The following is a 19,484-nucleotide window of genomic DNA, read 5'->3' on the forward strand; positions in this document are numbered from 1 at the left end:
TGCTGTGAGGCAGAGGCCAAAGGTGGGGGCCAGTGGGTGGGTGAGGCTACATTCGGTGTATAAGAGGCACCTAAATTTTCACCCCCTTTTAGGGGGGGAAAAGGTGTGTCTTATACTCCGAAAAATATGGTAATTACGATGTCATTACCAGGGCACAGATGATGTGTAAATACAAACCTTATTTTGCTTCCGTTCCAGTTGCCATTTAGTGTCAGGATACACGGCCAGTTGCTCAGAATCCAACAGTTTGCTGGTGCCTGATAAGTTGAGACAATCCTTAGCGTTTTGCTTCAAAATGTTCAGCTGATCATAGTTTACATCTATCAATACTTGGGAAACCGACTGCGATTTTTGTCCTGAACAAAAAAAAGCACATCTGTAAATAGACAATTGGCTTACAAGCAATATCCCATAACATTTCACTTTAAGACTGAATGATATAGGACTAGCGATATTAAACTGATTTTTAATCAAACGTCATTATCAGAAATATATTTTTGTGAGTGGTGGGGTGGCCTAGAGGTGGAGTTCTCGCCTCACAATCAGGAGGCTGTGAGTTCGATCCTAGGCAGGGCCGATATTTCTCTGGGCACAATGAGAATATATCTGCTGAATATGACTCCGCATTGGCAATAGGAAGGGCATCCGGCCAGTAATCACTCAGCTCCATTCAGTTGCCCAGACTCCACCCCTCAAGGGATTATGGGATCATTAAAAGATGATGATGATGATTGCCATTGTTTTTGTATCTATTCTGGCCTAAAGGTAAACATCTTTTGAATCTATCTCACAAGGTGAAAAAGTTATGCTATGAAGAAAATACAACTTTAGGAAGGAGTTGTGTCATAAATGTTTTAGCCTTTAAGTGGCCTGAGTGAATTCTCTATTGTGGAACAAATAAGATTTGTTCCACAATGAAATATAACATAGAAAATCAGAGGAACCCACTTAATACTGACGCCACTTTTCACTAAATTTCATTTAAAAAGCTGCCAATATTTAAGCTAGCATACCTGAGTTGAACCACATCTGCGTCGCAAAACCTTTCCTGAAATATATAATCAAACAGCATCAAGAGTTAAGCGTGACAGTAACTTGTCAAGCCTTCAGACCTCTTGTTTGGTTTACATCATGAATCTCTCTACACACATTTCTTTTTATTTCTCCCAAGCTTCTTCTACCCCAATCTCAACCTTCCAAGAATGTAACTTTTTGAGATGTTTCTGTTCTCTCCTCAATGGTGGCTCATCGGGATGGGTATCCATCATCAACAAATAAAAATGGTACGTGGAGGAGAGACGTGAAGGAACCCAGGTCAAGAGGACCAACTCTGAATATCAAGGTACATTTCAACTGCCAACACAAGCTATCAATTAGCTGACTAATTTTGTACTTTGCTTTAAGCCATGGGCAACCAACCTTTTGGCTTGTGGGCCAAACTAAGTGAAGAGGAATTGTCTTAGGCTGCATATAAAATATATAATATAGCTTATGTACATAAATAACAAACTTCCTTTATTTTTAAATATTTTTGTTGTGGGACTACATTATTAGCTGTCCTGGGCCACAGATGGACTGTGGCCTGCAGGTTGGATACGCCTGCTTTAAACTATGTTTAAACCAAGTTCTTACCAAATAAATGAAGTTTGGCTGTGGTTTTACACTAAGTTATGCCCTGAAATCACAATTTACTAATTATAGCCAGGTGCTTCTTAGAGCTAAACCACATCTTGACTTGTAAATTGTGCTAGATGGGCGTGGGGGGGGAATCCTTTATTTTCCTTTTTAATCAAAATGAGAACAGCATTCCAAACAGCAATTATGAGTCCTAAATTATGATGTTATTACTAATTTGTCATGAGAATGGAACTAAAGTAGTTTTGGTGGGTCAGCTAATGTTGCGTTTCTTGTGGAAATGGAAAGCGGGTTAACGAATCTGTAATGTCTGGAACCAAGGACTATCCTGCTTATTATTGACTTATTCATTAATTATCCATTAATTATTATTAATACCACAATAAGAAAATGTCCGACTGCTTTTCAAGTATGAGAAGGGAGGCTGCCATTCACATAATGCATAATGAGGTCAAATACAATAAAAAGTTAAAAGTCGCTTCCTTGTATTATGTGTTGAAATTTATGTGAGAAGAATATGGAATATTCTAGGATACATAGGAAGATTTTACAAAGTTTATAGTGTTGCTATGAACATATCTGAATTTGAAACTGCTAGTTTTAAGATCGCTCATAGAACAGAATCAACATACTTACTGCCATAGGTCCTTTATCTTTTGTATGACTGACAGCTCCCGATTGCTATACAAAAAGACATTTAACATCCTCAGTTTTTTATCACAGTAGAAAAATTCATGTAATAAAACTACATCCAATCAGTTGGTCAATGAAACAGAAGCTGATTGTTGACATATGTAGAACCTCAAGCATCTCATCAACTTGGTAAACATTTTATGACATAAACATTATTATAAATCAGTTTATGACATAATATCCAATGTCATAAAACATTTCCTGTGCTGATGTTTTGCTGCGCTCTATACTTCAACATGGGATATCTTCAGATACATCTCTGAATGCATCCCAGCTTTTCCAGTGAAGGCAGTACATCAAAAGCTCTGCCATTGATTTGAGGAATCTGGTAAGGAAATATCTCTGAAACTACTACCCAGTGGATTATGGGTTGTTCAGTGTCATTATAAAAATCAACTGAATCAGATAATGACAAAAAGAATAGTTCTCTTGAGGATGTAGTTCTTCCATTTTAATCCCTAGGTAAAGATGCTAATCAATTCCCCCTCAAGTTCAAGTCAGCTGCTGGTGACCATGGACACATCTATGTTGTAGAGACAGAAATGCCGTCTTCTGGCAGAACATATTTCCAATCTCTAATCGACAAAGTTGGGACCGGTGTGTGATCTTTAATCCAAATATCAAATCTCACCGAACTTAGCTTTTTGAAAATCAAAAGGGCTGCTGTAATGTTTAACCCTTCCTCTTTCCAAAACTTGACTATTTTTAAACGTGTAAGTCTGCTCAACTCTACAGCAAGAGTTGGACAGTCAATGACAGATAACAGCAGGTATTGAACTGCAGTTAAGGGTTTATAAAGAATTCATTCTGTTAAATTTCCTAACCCTGATTAGAACGGGATGCATGCTTAGATGGGAGGCAGACAATTCTGCGATCTTCAGGGTTTGAGTTTAGGCCCCCGTCTTCTTCCCAGTAGGTACCCCAACTACACAACGGAGATCAGTGTTCTTGTGGGTCTCACCAATTTTGCAGACTCTTCCCCTCTCTCTTCATGGACATGACCTGGAAACACTCAAGGGTGAGGTAAAATCGACAATCTTCCTGAAAAGAGTGAAAAAAAACAAGCACAGTCAACGATGCTCAAGGAGAAATATCAGACTGAACATGATCTCGATGATGGGGAGAAAGCAGCATGGCCTGTGATAAAAGTCACCCAAGCAGGCTTCTCCAACTGAGGTGCCCTCCATCAGATGTGTGGAATTCAAGATCCAGAATATATTGATGGTTAAAAGGGTGGGATTTGAACTCAGGGTTCAAATCCCCACTTGGATACAAAGCTGCCTGGGTGACTTTGGGCCAGTCCAGTGGTGGAATTCAATTTTTTTTACTACCGGTTCTGTAGGCATGGCTTGGTGGGCATGGCATGGCTTGGTGGACATGGCAGGGGAAGGATACTGCAAAATCTCCATTCCCACCCCACTCCTGGAGGAAGGATACTGCAAAATCTCCATTCCCTCCCCACTCCTGGGGGAAGGATATTGCAAAATCTCCATTCCCACCCCACTCCTGGGGGAAGGATACTGCAAAGTCCCCATTCCCACCCCACTCCTGAGGGAAGGATATTGCAATATCTCCATTCCCACCCCACTCTGGGGCCAGCTAGAGGTGGTATTTGCCAGTTCTCTGAACTACTCAAAATTTCCGCTACCAGTTCTCCAGAATCTGTCAGAACCTGCTGAATAGCATCCCTGGGCCAGTCCCTTCTTCTCAGCCCAATCCATCTTTATACAAAGAGGTGTCAAGGATCAAATTAGGAGACTTTTCAAACAGAAATGAAGATTATAAATGCCCTAAAGCAGGAGGTAAGCTACTATGGCAACTTGAGGATCCGTGGACTCTCAGAATTCCTGAGCCAGACCTGAAAAAGTGGAAGAATTCTTCGAGAAGTGGAAGGCACCCAAATGAGATGCTTTAAACTTATTATGCCACCCCCACCCCCAAAAAGATGAGCCTAAACTGCAAAAGGGCAAGGGGGCTTCTCTCTCCGTTGCCTTCAATCAGGGAAAGAAGCAAGAAAAATCAACTGGAGACATTTTGATGCTTGGAAAAGCGACCCCTTCAAATGATGCAACCCGTTCCCACATTTAGGGGCTCCCCCTTCCCAGTGAAGCACCTTCCTCTCTCTCTGGCAATAAAAAAATAAAACAATAAAAGGCCCACGAGACTGGTTGTGGCGAGTAGAGTAGAGTAGGGTAGGGTAGGGTAGGGTAGGGTAGGGTAGGGTAGGGTAGGGTAGGGTAGGGTAGAAGAGAAGAGAAGAGAAGAGAAGAGAAGAGAAGAGAAGAGAAGAGTTGGAAGGGACCTTGGAGGTCTTCTAGTCCAACCCCCTGCTTAGGCAGGAAACCCTACACCACTTCAGACAAATGGTTATACAACATCTTCTTAAAAACTTCCAGTGTTGGAGCAGTCACAGCTTCTGGTGGCAAGTCATTCCACTGATTAATCATTCTAACTGTCAGGAAATTTCTCCTTGGTTCTAAGTTGCTTCTCTCCTTGATTAGTTTCCACCCATTTTGAAAGGCAAAGAGGCTTTCCAGGATATCCAAAGTTTTCCCTTGGAGGGAAATGGTGTCCCTGAAACTCACAAAAACCCCACTGGAAGGGAGGAAGAAAAACAGCAGTGGGTTTTGTGTGGGTCTGCTTTGTCCTCCTTTTCCTCCCTTTAAGGAGGAAGATTTTTATGGCTGCTAAGCAGGATTTAATGGCGGCCGAGATGTTCCCTCAGAGAGGCTACATTTCAAGCCAGAAACCACTGGCGAGTTAAAACACCGGAGATTGCACGTTTAAGGATACATATATTCCGCCTGGCAACAGGCCTACTTTGGGGGAGACCTCAAAACGGGTAGATTCCCTTCCCTTCCCCCAAAAACACAGGGGATAAATTATTTTATCCATTTTAAAGAATAAAGTGACTTGCTGTGGCAGGGAATATCTGTCAAGATTCAAAAATAGGGCAAATTGCCAATGAAACTAAGGAGGAAAAAAAAAAGAAAAGCCTCAAATAATTTGGTCAAAAATGACCCCGTTTCTTTATCGGAGATATTTTACAAGCTTGCTAAATAAATAAATAAGTAATATTTTGCAGGCTATCACCATCATATTGTGAGATAGGCAGCAAATAAATTTAACCGACAACCAAATATTGTGGTAGGGGAGGGAGGGAATTTTCATACAGGGAGTCCTCGTTTAGCAACTGCCTCCCTTAGTGACCGTTATCTGAAATGTAAATAAATCTACAGGACAGCTGTAAATCAATATATAAATCAATATGTAAATACATCTAAAGGACAGCTTTTGGACATAAAGGATTGTTTTACATACACACACAAACACGATCACTGTTAAGTCAAAAACACAACAGTCCGAGAATCATAAAAATGTCCTCGATAACTGACAGAAAATGAGCTCTATCCCACATCCAGGACCCCAGGCACAAAAGGGCCACAGGGTTGGGACCAAGCTAAAATCAAGTGGGATATAAATTTAATAAAGAAAGAAACAAACCTATTTTTTTTCCTTATGAAACTCCTTCAGGTCTGACCCTTTTTCTTTATTATTTTTTTTAAAGTCTGGTTGCCATAATTAAGCCCCTCCAGTGATTTCCAAAAATTGATAGCGAATTTTAATTTGTAACTTGATAGAAAGGGAGAAATGGAAATTCAACAGAATTGCAGGGTAATCATTACAATTGAATGCTTCTTAAATTTAAATGATATGCCACTCCAATGATAAATATTATCATCAGTACAGGAAAAGTGCTTAGCAACTTTTAAAAACCTCTGTTATTTAAAAAAAAAAACACTAGTTTGAGTTAGTAAATTGTATGATTTCAGCCTTTATCACTCTTTCTTTCTCTTAATTATATGCTGCAATAAACTCATCTTGAATTCCTATTTCCTATATAGGCATTTAAACATGTCATCAGGACAGTACAGATAGTCCTCGACTTACAACCAATTCATTTAGCGACTATTTGAAGTTATCTATGGCCCTGAAAAAAGTGACTTACAACCAGTCCTCGCATTACAACAGAGACAGCGTTCACACAGTTACGTGATCAAAATTCAGGTGCTTGGAATTGGCTTGTATTTAGAATAGTTGCAGTGTCCTGAATTCACATTATCGCCACATGTGAGCTGCCCAGCTAGCTTCTGACAAGCAGTCAATGGAGGACATTGGATTCACTTAATGACTCAAGATTCGCTTAACAACCATGGCAAAAAAAAAAATCTTAAAATTGGGCCCGGCTCACTTAACAACTTGCTTAGCAACATAAATTCTGGTCCCAATTGTGATCGTAAGTCGAGGAGTACATGACATTATTTTATTATTTATTATTTTTATTTCTTTTATATTGTGCTTTTATGTCCTGTAATTTGCCTTGATTCGTCATGTGCGAGTAGGCGCTATAATATAAATTTTCTAAATAAATAAATTTCATGTCATATCCTCGGAGGGTCAAACAGCATTATCAGCATGTGCTCTTCCAAAGAAAACACTACAACAATAGCATTTTGTGCACCTTACCATTTCAGCTGCTCTTTTAAAATTGACTCTATAATTCTGCAAGACGATGAACTGGCCAATAATACCAGACAATCCATTCTGAGCCATAGATCTGAAAAATAGAAAGGAAGAAATGTATTGGCAAATCTGAAAAGTATCAAACTGCCTCCTACAGCTAAGGCTGATATTTTTCCATATTGATCTGCAAAAAGAAGGATTCTGTACACAATTTTAAAAGATCCACAAGCTTCTTTAGAGTGCTGGGAATCCATTTTTATCAACATATATTCTCACAGCCTAACTTCCTATGTCAGCACATATAAAAAAGGATTACAGCCCCCCCCCTCGTAAATTGTTTTGACCATCTTGTAGAATAGATTTTCCGAAGAAAAGATAACTTTGAAACTGCATGTAAAAAGTTGGCAACTTTAAAAGAAAACATAACCATTAGTTCCAGAATCCAAAATATAGTTCAAATATAGCTCCCCAATAGAGATGTAACAAATTTTGGATACAGGATTATCAAATCCCTAGAAGATTGGCATAATCCCTCATATTTTGTTACAAATGAATGATAAAATCCGACGGGGGGTGGGGGGGTTGATCTAATGATAATTTATGTAGAAGCACAAAATTTCTAAATTAATCCTTATGGATGATATATTACAAATAATCTTTGATTTACAATAAAATTCATTTATTGACTGTCTGAAGTTATAATGGCACTGCAAAAAGTGATTCGACTGGTTTTTCCACACTTATGACCATAGCAGGATCCCCATGGTAACATGATCGAAAATCAATAAGTCATAAGTCAAGGACTACCTGTTTATCAAATATTTAACATTTATCAGACATTTTAGTGGAAACATGTAAACGAAAACGGAAAGAGAATAAAAGGAATAAAGGAGTAGAAACAAATGAATAAATAAAGGATTTACAAATATAGAGATTAGAATTTTCTAGGGTATTAACAGGGTGTGAATGAAAGCATACATTATATTATTACTTGAAGTTCTCTATTAAGCTCGAAGCGGCATAGATGTCAAAGATCATGGTAAACACACCATAAATCATAAAACTTGTTTTATTATAAAGTGTGGAATAGGTTTTATACATGGTTGGAAAACAGAAATCAAATTAAGAAATAAGAATATAAAGTGAAATTTGATATTAACATACTGGATATAAATGTAAATAATGATCCTGCTAACAAAACAGTTAATTATGAATATTTAAAAATAAAGAGAAGGAGCGGGAGGATAAAAGCTAAGAGTAAAGACAAAAGTCGATGCAGAAAGTTGTAAAATTGTATATATCTGTTGTTAGTATTGTATTTTAAAGTTTGATGTGCGTGTTTTTGTTTTTTTCTCTTGATTTCTTTTGCTATTATGTTTGGTTTTAAAATGTAAAATACTCAATTTTAAATTATTTAAAAAAAAATAATCATAAAATGAAATTATGAATTGCAATAAATTCTGATCCTAGCAATACAGAGGTCTTGTAAAATTATATAGTTCATGGAAGAGAAACATAAATTTTGGATACCATAAAAATGCATATACTGAATTGTAATCCAAAATAAATTCAAAGTAAAACTTACTGTTTTGACATTTTAGCAGCTTTGCCCGCAACCACCACTTCAATATAGTGAAGTCCATCTCCAATATGTAGAATTGTCTCTGGTTCAGCATCTTGGTAAACCCTTGGTTCATTCAAAACCTGGAGAAGAGGCAAAAAAATTTACACCATAATCAACATATTTGGAAACCAATTTTTTTGGGTAATGTGGGCCCACTATTCTCCATCAGTGTAAAGCAGCAATGGGCCAAAGGATATCACAAACACTACAATATCTGCAGATAGTTCTTTGGGCTGTATATTGGGTTCTTCTATCTGTCTGTCTTAGTTTAAAACAGAAAAAGAAGTACTGGAACCAGGCCCAGAAGAAAGAAAAGAAGTTTTGCAATCTTTAACAACCAGGATGCTTCATGGGGACTCCATAATAACTATTAGAAGATGGAAGTGATAGCCCAGTGCAATCTGGAGTTTTTTTCCACAGAAAAAAAAGAACATGGTGCTAAGATAGAAAAGGAAGCTCCCTGGATATCTACAGCAATGTTTTTCAACTCCAGCAACTTTAAGATGTATGGACCAACTCCCAGAATTCCCCAGCCAGCTCTAGAAACACTGCTGTTGAGGAAGCAGCAGGAAATAAAGACACCAGGTTCCTGTATTTTGCAATTAGCCAGGACAATGACAGCTGTCATTTTATAATGAAAAAAAAAACCTTCCTTATGCAATTTTTGTAGTTGTGTGCAAGACACGCTCTCAACATTCCAAACGTTAAGCCTATTATTGCTCTGAACTGTGCCTAGTCCCATAATGACGAACCTATGGCACACGTGCCACAGGTGGCAGATGGAGCCATATCAGTGGGCACACGAGAGTTGTCCTAGTTCAACTCCGGTGTACATGTGCGTGCCAGCCAGCTGATTTTCGGGTCTTCCAGACCCACCGGAGCCTTTCTAGGAGCCTGGGGAAGGCGAAAATGGCCTTCCCTACCCACCAGGAGGCCCTCCGGAGGCTGGAAACGGCCCATTTGCTGACTTCCGGTGGGTCTGGAAGTCCCATTTTTTGCTCTCCCCAGGCTCCAGAGGTTTTCTAGGAGCCTGGGGAGGGTGAAAATGGCCTTTCCCACTCCCACACCCGGGGGCCCTCTGGAGATCGGAAACAGCCCATTTGCCGACTTCAGAATGTGTGTGTGGGGGGGCACATTGAATTATGGGTGTGAGCACACGCATGTGTGACCCCTCCGCTTTTGGCACGCAACGGCAAAAAGGTTAGCCATCACTGGCCTAGTCTGTTGCAAAGTAAAAACAAACTAACAAAGCAAAGATATACAGGACAGATCTGCATTCCTAGAGTTGAGTAAGGGAGAGGAAGGACAACATAAATAAATAAAGTTTGAAAGTCCACCTTCAGGACATGTCCAAGCTGTCCATCTGTTTTGATCACGGATTCTTTGTACTCCAACAGAAGACTCACAATCCAAGGGTCCAAATACGATGAATGATGTCTATTGTTGCTGGCCAGGCTATATTCAGTGTCTAAACTGGGGGGGGGAAAGTTAGCAAAGTCAAAAAGCGTCTGAAAAAAATGGTGAGAAGGAAATATCAATTGAACTCTGCATCATCCGGAAAGAAGGATAGGGAAAAACCACAGTACTAGCCACAATGATAAATCACTCTAAGCAAAATAACCTTGGCTTATTAACAATGAGATGTGAACCTATGATTGTTTGTTATTATTAATTGGGGGGGGATAAAAGTCAGCTTTTATTTCAAGCAAATGGCCTGGATTAGTGCTTACAATTTTCTTGGCAATTTTTTTGGGGTAGTATTTAATTATTGCCTTCTTCCTAGGGCTAGGAGAAAGTGACCGGCCTAAGCTAGCTCCCCATTCTAAAGCAGGACTAGAATTCACATCCTCTCAGTTTCTAGCCTGATACCTTAACCACTTCCCCAATCTGGTTCTCTACTTAGTCCACTATACTGTATGAATCTAGTTGTTTAATAAACCATGATAAATTAAGATGATGACCGGTATATAAATCCTGCCATTCTACTCATTCAAATATCTGGCTACCTCTAGATGATCTTCTTTCACCATATACGGACAACCTGCGGGGGGTCAAGATTTCTTCCTTGCTCTACAAGCCAGGCAAGGAGAAGCTTGCATTCCACCAAGATCTGAGTAGAAAACTTGTAGAGACATGCCCCAGGGTACATGCCACATGAGTGAAGGCACCCTTAGAAACTTGTTTTCAACAGCTCCTCCCCTCTTTAAGAATCAATAACCAGCAAAAACTATGACATCCTTCTGAGGTCACAATAAACTCAATAATACACTGAGCAAGAAGGCGTGTATTTCCTAATAAAACTTGCAACCAAGCAAGCTTGTCCTCCCCAAAAAAGTCCGGTTCGGTATGCAATCATATGCAATGAACCCCACAAGATCCCAGTCTCTAACCTTTTAAAACTTTTAAAAACTTTTAGACTTTCAAGTAGGGTTGCCAGGTCTGCTTCCAAAAAATAGCGGACAAGCGGTGTGTGTGTGTGTGTGTGTGTGTGTGTGTGTGTGTGTGTGTTAAGTAGTAAAAAAATAAAAAAAAAATTACAATTAAATCATGTTGGTGATCACCTTTAAAGCGCTCCATGGCTTAGGGCCAGGGTACTTACGGGACCGCCTTCTGCCACCAATAGCCTCCCACCGGCCGGTTCGCTCCCACAGAGAGGGCCTCCTCAGGGTGCCGTCGGCCAGACAATGCCGGCTGACGACCCCCAGGAGGAGAGCCTTCTCTGTGGTGGCACCTACCCTATGGAACAATCTACCCCCAGAGATACGAGTGATCCCCGACCTCCGGATTTTTCGTCGGGCCCTAAAAACTTATTTTTTTCAGCTAGCCGGTCTGTCCTGATTTTAGGGTTAGTTTTAAAATTTTAATATTTATTTTAATTGACAAGTTTTAAATTATGGGCCAAATTTATAAATTATTTTAACTTTATTTTTTAACTGTGATGTTTGTATAGATGTTTTTTATCTGGCTGTTCACCGCCCTGAGTCCGAAAGGAGAAGGGCGGTATAGAAATTCGAATAAATGAAATGAAATATATTTTCTTACAAACATTTTAACACGTATTAAAATAATCACTTCAAAACTTTACTTAAAATTCAAAACATCAAATATATTATAATAATATGTAAAATATTAAATTACATTTTACTTTGCTGTCGTGTGCATTTTTTATTGGACCGCGCAGCTTTGATCAATTCTTTGTGTTTAAGGAATCATTCTTTAATTTCAGTACAACGTTGAGAAATATTAAAAAAAATATACCAAGTTTTGAATAAAAAAAAATGTCCACTATTTTGTGAAAAAAAATAAGTGAACATAATGTGAAAAAAGTGGACTGTCCGCTCAAATAGTGGACTGTGAGTTTCAAGAAAAGATTGGACTGCCATTTGTCAAAAGTTGTGTAGGGTCTCCTGCTTGATCGGAGGGAGGTTGGACTAGATGACCTATAAGGTCCCTTCCAACTGTGTTAATCTTTATACTGGTGACTCAAGTGTATTTTGAGACCTTACAACAACAACAACAACAAGAACAACAATAATAATAATAATAATGCCGGCAACAACAACAACAATAATGCCGGCAACAACAACAACAACAACAACAACAATAATAATAATAATGCCGGCAACAACAACAACAATAATAATAATGCCGGCAACAACAACAACAACAACAACAACAATAATAATGCCGGCAACAACAACAACAATAATAATAATGCCGGCAACAACAACAACAATAATAATAATGCCGGCAACAACAACAACAACAATGCCGGCAACAACAACAACAACAATAATAATAATGCCAGCAACAACAACAATAATAATAATGCCGGCAACAACAACAACAATAATAATAATGCCGGCAACAACAACAACAATAATGCCAGCAACAACAACAACAATAATAATAATAATGCCGGCAACAACAACAACAATAATAATAATAATGCCGGCAACAACAACAACAACAATAATAATAATGCCGGCAACAACAACAACAATAATAATAATGCCGGCAACAACAACAACAATAATAATGCCGGCAACAACAACAACAACAACAACAATGCCGGCAACAACAACAATAATAATAATAATGCCGGCAACAACAACAACAACAATAATAATAATGCCGGCAACAACAACAACAATAATAATAATGCCGGCAACAACAACAACAATAATAATGCCGGCAACAACAACAACAACAACAACAATGCCGGCAACAACAACAATAATAATAATAATGCCGGCAACAACAACAACAACAATAATGCCGGCAACAACAACAACAATAATAATAATGCCAAGCCATCCTCCGCGGCCACCCCAGGACCAGGACCCAGTCAACCCCACCCCGACTTTAAAAAGTGATTTGGAAGAACCCCCAACAAAGCGAAAGCGAAAGCGAAACCCACTCCAGGCAAGAGCGACTTGTTGGGAGACAGAAAGGCGACCGCAGACCGGGGCAACGTGGAAGACCCCCCCCCCATTTCACCCACCCCGACCCCAGAAGCCCCAGGGATGGCGGTAGGTAGGGAGCCCCGGACAGTTGGGGAGACTGCGATCTCCCCGGGGAACGAAGGGCCCTTTTGCAACCTCTCCGGCCCTTCTGCAAAACTCACCGGCGGGGCTGCGCGCGTGGCGGAGATCTCCTGCGGCGGAACCAATACGGCGCCCGGTTCTGGTCCATGCGGGCGAGAGCGGCTCGGCGGGCCTAGGCCGCCCCGTCGTCCCTTTTGCTGGGACTTGAGAAGCCGCGTCAGGGCTCCGCCTTCCGACGAAGCCAGCCGCTCCCGGGGAGGAGAAGGCGGTCCGCGGGCGGAGCGTTTTGGCGCGCCGCGTCCTGGCCAAACGGCAGAGCCGAGCGCCCAAAACAACTGGAACAAAGGGCGCCTTGCAGCCGAGCCCCTTCGCTTCGACGGCCGCCGGCGGGGTTTGGCCAAGGCTTGGGCGCGCCTGCCTGCCTGCCTGCCGGCCTCTTGCAAACCTTAACCCGCAGGCGGATTATATTTTTTTTAGTCCCGATGCAAAGGTTTGGGGACGCGCCAGGATCGGAAGCGCTCAGCTGAGCGCGGCCGGGAAACGGTGGAGGAGGATGGAGTGACCAGGCGTCGACCTCAGTTGCGCTCAGCCTGCAGTCTATTCTGCAGCCTGCAGAATAGACCAGGGCTTCCAGAACAGAACAAACAGAACAACAGAACAGAACAGAACAGAATAGAATAGAATAGAATAGAATAGTTTATTTGATTTATATACCGCCCTATTCCTGAAGGAATAGAATAGAATAGAATAGAATAGAATAGAATAGAATAGAATAGAATATAGTAGGGTAGGGTAGAAGTAGAGTAGAGTAGAATAGAATAGAATAGAATAGAATAGAATAGAATAGAATAGAATAGAATAGAATAGAATAGAATAGAATAAAGGGTAGAAATGGAATAGAATAGAATATAGTAGGGTAGAGTAGAAGTAGAATAGAATAGAATAGAGGGTAGAAATGGAATAGAATAGAATAGAATAGTTTATTTGATTTATATACCGCCCTACTCCTGAAGAACTAGAATAGAATAGAATATAGTAGGGTAGGGTAGAAGTAGAGTAGAGTAGAGTAGAATAGAATAGAGGGTAGAAATGGAATAGAATAGAATAGAATAGAATAGAATAGAATAGAATAGAGGGTAGAAATGAAATGGAATGGAATAGAATGGAATAGAATAGAATAGAATAGAATAGAATAGAATAGAATAGAATAGAATAGAATTCTTTATTGGCCAAGTGTGATTGGACACACAAGGAATTTGTCTGTGGTGCATATGCTCTCTGTACATAAGGAGAATAAAATACATTCATCGAGAATAAAAAGATATAACCCTTAGTGATAGTCAAGGTTACTAATAAGCTATCAAATCGTACTAGGAAACAATAAAACAATATAAATCGTAGAGATACAAGCAACATGGTTATAGTCATAAGTGGGAAGAGATAGATATTAGTAAGGAAGAGAAGAATAATAGTAATACAGTCTTAGTAAATTATTTGACAGTGTGGGAATTAGTTGTTAAGCAGAGTGATGGCATTTGGGAAAAAACTCTTCTTGGGTCTAGTTGTTCTGGTGTGCAGTGCTCTATAACCGTGATGGGGAAGGGTATTTTAAAATCCCCATTCCTACCCAACTCCAGGGGAAGGATATTGCAAAATCTCCATTCCCACCCCACTCTGGGGCCAACCAGAGGTGGTATTTGCTGGTTCTCTGAACTACTCAAAATTTCCACTACCGGTTCTCCAGAACCTGTCAGAACCTGCTGAATTTCACCCCTGGCTCTACCATTGTTGAAGGCATTCAGGAATCTGATAAGAAAATATGACCCAACGGATCACGGGTTGTCTAGTTGTGTTTCAACCCAGCCATCGTAGCATGTAATAAACCATAATGGACCATAGTTAGTTTCATCTTATTGCACAACGGAAACACATCCACTGTTGTTTGGAAACTGTGGTTTATGATTTTGCAACACAGTTAAATTGTGGCTTAACCTAGTGGCTGAAAGAGCATCTGGCGTGTCTTGAAAAATATGCTTTTTATTACGAGCAGTGCACTGTTGTACTGAATTTTACTGAGCCCCCTTGCTCATTTTAAAACTAGCTAGCTTTGGGCGCGGGAGAAGGAAGGGGAGGGCTCCTTTTGGGATGAAGTGGCACCCAACTGTAATCCATCATAATTCAGGGCTCGGCCATCATGCTGCGTTACCAAATGGGATGCAAAGGCCACCGCTACCAAATCGTGTATCAGCTGCTAAAAATTATATTAAATCTTTTAATAGAGTTTACCCTCGCAGGATGGCCCTGTGAATTGATGTGAGTAATTGGAACTGGCAGGATGTGTATTGTGTACAGCAAGGTGCAAATCTATTAACTGAAGAGCTGGAGGCAAGGAGACGCAAAGGTTAAGTTTATGCCTTTCAATAAAATTGGTTAGTCAGGAAAGGCGCCATGGACCTCCGCTGGATTTTCGCCACCCTAGATTAATACAGTTCACCCCTACAGCCAGGTTTATAGAAATATCAGTCGCTTTGGATGAATGCAGGGGTGAAATGCTCCCGGTTCGGACCGGATCACCTGATCCGGTAGCGATGGAGGCGGGTGGTTTGGAAACCGGTAGCAAAAATCCCTGCACCCTCCTCCCCCCACCATGCCCAGCTGAGCCGCACGATCATCAGAGGCTTTTTTATATATATACTTTTAAAAGCATTTTTTCTACAACCTCTTCCGCCGAAAAAATGCTTTTAAAAGAAAAAAAAAAGCCTCTGATGATCGCGCGGCTCATCTGGGATCGTCAGAGGCTTTTCAAAGCATTTTTTTCTGCAACCTCTTCGGCCGAAGAGGTGGTTTAAAAAATGCTTTGAAAAGCCTCTGACGATCCCAGATGAGTTGCCTGATCGGCAGAGAGGCTTTTCAAAGCATTTTTTTTGCAACCTCTTCGGCCGAAGAGGTTGTAGAAAAAATGCTTTGAAGTGTTTTTTTTTTTAAGTTGGCCACACCCACCCAATCACATTTCCCCCTCCCCCCACCAAGACACGCCCACAGAACCGGTAGTAACAAATTTTACATTTCACCCCTGGATGAATGGATGTCTGCATTTGTCATGTCGCCGTCAGAGGTCTCTAGAATGGGGGAAGGGCAGTATATACAGGTAGTCCTTGACTTACAACAGTTTGTTTAGTGACTGTTCAAGGTCACAATGGCACTGAAAAAATTGATCGATGACCGTTTTTCACACGACCTTCGCTGCATTCCCAGGATCATGTGATCAAGATTCAGAGGCTTGGCAACGGGTTCAGATTTATGACCGTTGCTGTATCCCTGGGTCACGTGACCCCCTTTTGCGTGACCTTCTGACACGCCAAGTCAATGGGGAAGCCGGATTCACTTAACAACCGAGCTACTAACCTATCAACTGTAGTGATTCACTTAATGACTGAGGCCGGAAAGGTCGTAAAAAGGGGCAAAACTCCCTTAACAAATGTCAACAGCAGAAACTTTGGGCTCAATTGTGGTCGTAAGTCGAGGACTACCTGTACACGTTTTAGCTTCTCTGCTTTTCACTCTTCAAAAAGCACATCTTATTACCCGTCCATGGCAAAGTGGACGAGGGAATTGTTTTATTCTAAAATTAGGGAATAAATACTTTAATAGAACTGTGGAATTATAAAGTTCCCAAAATAAAAACAGAAGTATTTCTGTTTCTGTTAGTATTTTCCTTTCCCCCCAAAAAATAAAAAAAATACTAGAACCAGAAAAAATTGGAACTGACAAAAGGGTTGATGTGAATCTTTTGCACAATAGTTTGGTCTAGTAAGTAAGGCACAAGGAGAGAAACTGGGAGACCGTGAGTTCTAGTCCCACCTTAGCGATGAAAGCAAGCTGGGTGACCCTGGAACAATTCCTCTCTCTCAGCCCAACTCACAGGATAATTGTTGTGGAGATAATAAGAGGAGGAAGGATATAAGATGCTTTTTTTTAAAAAAATTTGATTTATATGCCGCCCTCTGGAGACTCAGGGCGGCTTACAATGCGCTAAGCAATAGCCTTCATCCTTTTGTATATTTATACAAAGTCAGTTTATTGCCCCCACAAACTGGGTCCTCAATTTACCTACCTTAGAAAGGATGGAAGGCTGAGTCAACCTTGAGCCTGGCAAGATTCGAACCTGCAGTAATTGCAGGCAGCTGGTCTTAATAACAGGGTGCTTTAGACCACTGTACTACCAAGGCCTTGAGTTGTTTATAAAAAAATTTTTTTTTTAATTTGATTTATATGCCGCCCTTCTCCGGAGACTCAGGGCGGCTTACAATACATTAAGCAATAGCCTTCATACTTTTGTATATTTATACGAAGTCAGCTTATTGCCCCCACAAACTGGGTCCTCATTTAACCTACCTTAGAAAAGATGGAAGGCTGAGTCAACCTTGAGCCTGGTAAGATTCGAACCTGCAGTAATTGCAGGCAGCTGTGTTAATAACAGGGTGCTTTAAACCACTGTACTACCAAGGTGGGATATGAATAAAAAATAATCCCTTCCCCCTGGAATGTGTTGTTGGCTACCAATTGGAGACATTTATGGGAGTCTTGATCATCGGTGGTTCGTAACCTTGATGGCAGCCTCTGCAAGCCATCTGCTGGGAAACCTTGGGCTTCCTTGCGCAGTTGGTTGGCCTCTATGAGCACGGACTACTGGAATACGTTGGCCAGGGGTTCAATGCTGCGTTTTTATTTGCAGAATCAAAAGTCTTCACCGCTTTGATATAAAGGGCCCACAGCCTCAACTGGGAATCTCCCATTTAGACATACACAACATTTTTGCATTCATCAGTCTTCTGAATTTCCACTACCCAAAAAGAAATTATTTCGCCTTCCTGCATACCAAGATCTAATCTGATCCTCCGATGCCCTCGGTACGCACTCAGTGAGAACAACATTTCAGGGAAGAACTTTTGAAGCTGTTGCAGATATCTGCTAAGTTGCTGATTAAGAGCAGACGGAACATCTGGCAGGGCAGAACATGCAAACATGTTCAGCGCCAGTCTGGTGACATAAGATAGCCCTCTGGGTTTTCTGCAATTCACATTCTCGGCAGGAGCGATAAGACCTTGGACAAATTGCCAAGAAGGAAGGACGGTCTTCCGTGTTTTACACCCAGCTCGGTTATTAAAAAATGTATCGAGCAATTAAAAAAAAAAAAACCATCAGCCTGGTCAGAAGATAATGTTACTGGCTAAACATGAAAAACTGGACGGTCTCTCCTGAATTCTGCAGGCAGAAACTGGAGGTAGGCAGATCCAGCCACAAAAATCAGCTATTTGGGACACAATTTATTTATTTATTTATTTTATTTATTATATTTCTATACCGCCTTTCTCCCGTAGGACTCAAGGCAGTGTACAGTCAAGAAAAATATAGACACACAAACATCATAAAATTGCTAGTTAAAATTATTACTTAGTTTGGTCAATTAAATAAAACCCAGAATTAGATCACATTTAAAAAATCATTCACATGTTCGTATGTTTAGCCCTGCCTGTTGGAACATCAGGGTCTTGAGGGCACGGTGGAAAGCACGGAGATCAGGGATATTCCGTATCTCCGGGGGCAGTTCATTCCAAAGAGTTGGAACCCCCACAGAGAAGGCCCTCCCCCTGGGAGTCGCCAGTTGACACAATTTGACTGACGGTACCCTGAGTAGTCCCTCCCTGTGAGAACGAACTGGTCGGTGGGAGGCTATTGGTGGCAAAAGACGGTCTCGTAGGTACCCAGGTCCTAAGCCATGGAGCGCTTTAAAGGTGATGACTAACACCTTGAATCGCACCCGGAAGACCACCGGGAGCCAGTGCAGCTCACGTAGGACAGGTGTTACATGGGCGTAACGAGCTGCGCCCATAATCACCCGCGCGGCTACGTTCTGGACCAGTTGGAGCCTCCAGGTACTTTTCAAGGGGAGCCCCATGTAGAGAGCATTACAGTAGTCCATACGGGAGGTAACTAGGGCATGAGTGACCATGCACAATGATCCTCACCCACCGTGAAACCACAAATATGCCAACCCTATAGCAGAACCATTATTTGTGCTCCTCTCCATCACAAATCATGGCACTCAGGAGACTGTTGGATCACTGCAACATCACCATTCATTCATTGGCTGGTTATACACAGTTGACACTTTCCTTTGGGGCCTCAATCTACCTCCAGAATCTAGTTCAGCAAGTAATCTCAATTCAGCTCAGTTGACGGAGGAGGCTTCTTTGTTATATAACAGGACTGCAGGAGAGTTTAAGGTAAAGGTTCTCCTCGCACATAGGTGCTAGTCGTTCCTGACTCTAGGGGGCAGTGCTCATCTCCATTTCAAAGCCGAAGAGCAAGTGCTGTCCTAAGATGTCTCCGTGGTCATGTGGCCGGCATGGCTCAATGCCAAAGGCGCACGGAACGCTGTTACCTTCTCACCAAAGGTG

General features: G+C 41.0%; 1 protein-coding gene across 12 annotated transcripts in view; it reads right to left on the reverse strand.

Moving 5' to 3' along the window:
* LOC117670547 (adrenocortical dysplasia protein-like) overlaps positions 1-19,484 on the reverse strand; it is a 33,583-nt gene that overhangs the window by 8,268 nt on the left and 5,831 nt on the right. For 8 of the 12 annotated variants that reach the window (XM_087877249.1, XM_087877247.1, XM_087877245.1 and 5 more), the window contains exons 2-8: positions 9,814-9,949; positions 8,438-8,556; positions 6,856-6,946; positions 3,290-3,369; positions 2,272-2,316; positions 1,014-1,048; positions 178-356 (exon numbers count right to left, since the gene is read on the reverse strand). In XM_087877249.1, the coding sequence (XP_087733375.1) occupies positions 178-356; positions 1,014-1,048; positions 2,272-2,316; positions 3,290-3,369; positions 6,856-6,946; positions 8,438-8,448 (441 nt within the window). In that variant the 5' untranslated portion in view covers positions 8,449-8,556; positions 9,814-9,949. Of the gene's footprint in view, positions 1-177; positions 357-1,013; positions 1,049-2,271; positions 2,317-3,289; positions 3,370-6,855; positions 6,947-8,437; positions 8,557-9,813; positions 9,950-13,103; positions 13,601-19,484 lie in introns of those variants that run through there. The other 4 variants (XM_087877242.1, XM_034425802.3, XM_034425801.3 and 1 more) reach the window with 2 other exon arrangements.

Source organism: Pantherophis guttatus, chromosome 11 (assembly GCF_059756535.1).
Source record: "Pantherophis guttatus breed Tessera chromosome 11, ASM5975653v1, whole genome shotgun sequence".
Taxonomy (NCBI): Eukaryota; Metazoa; Chordata; class Lepidosauria; order Squamata; family Colubridae; genus Pantherophis; species Pantherophis guttatus.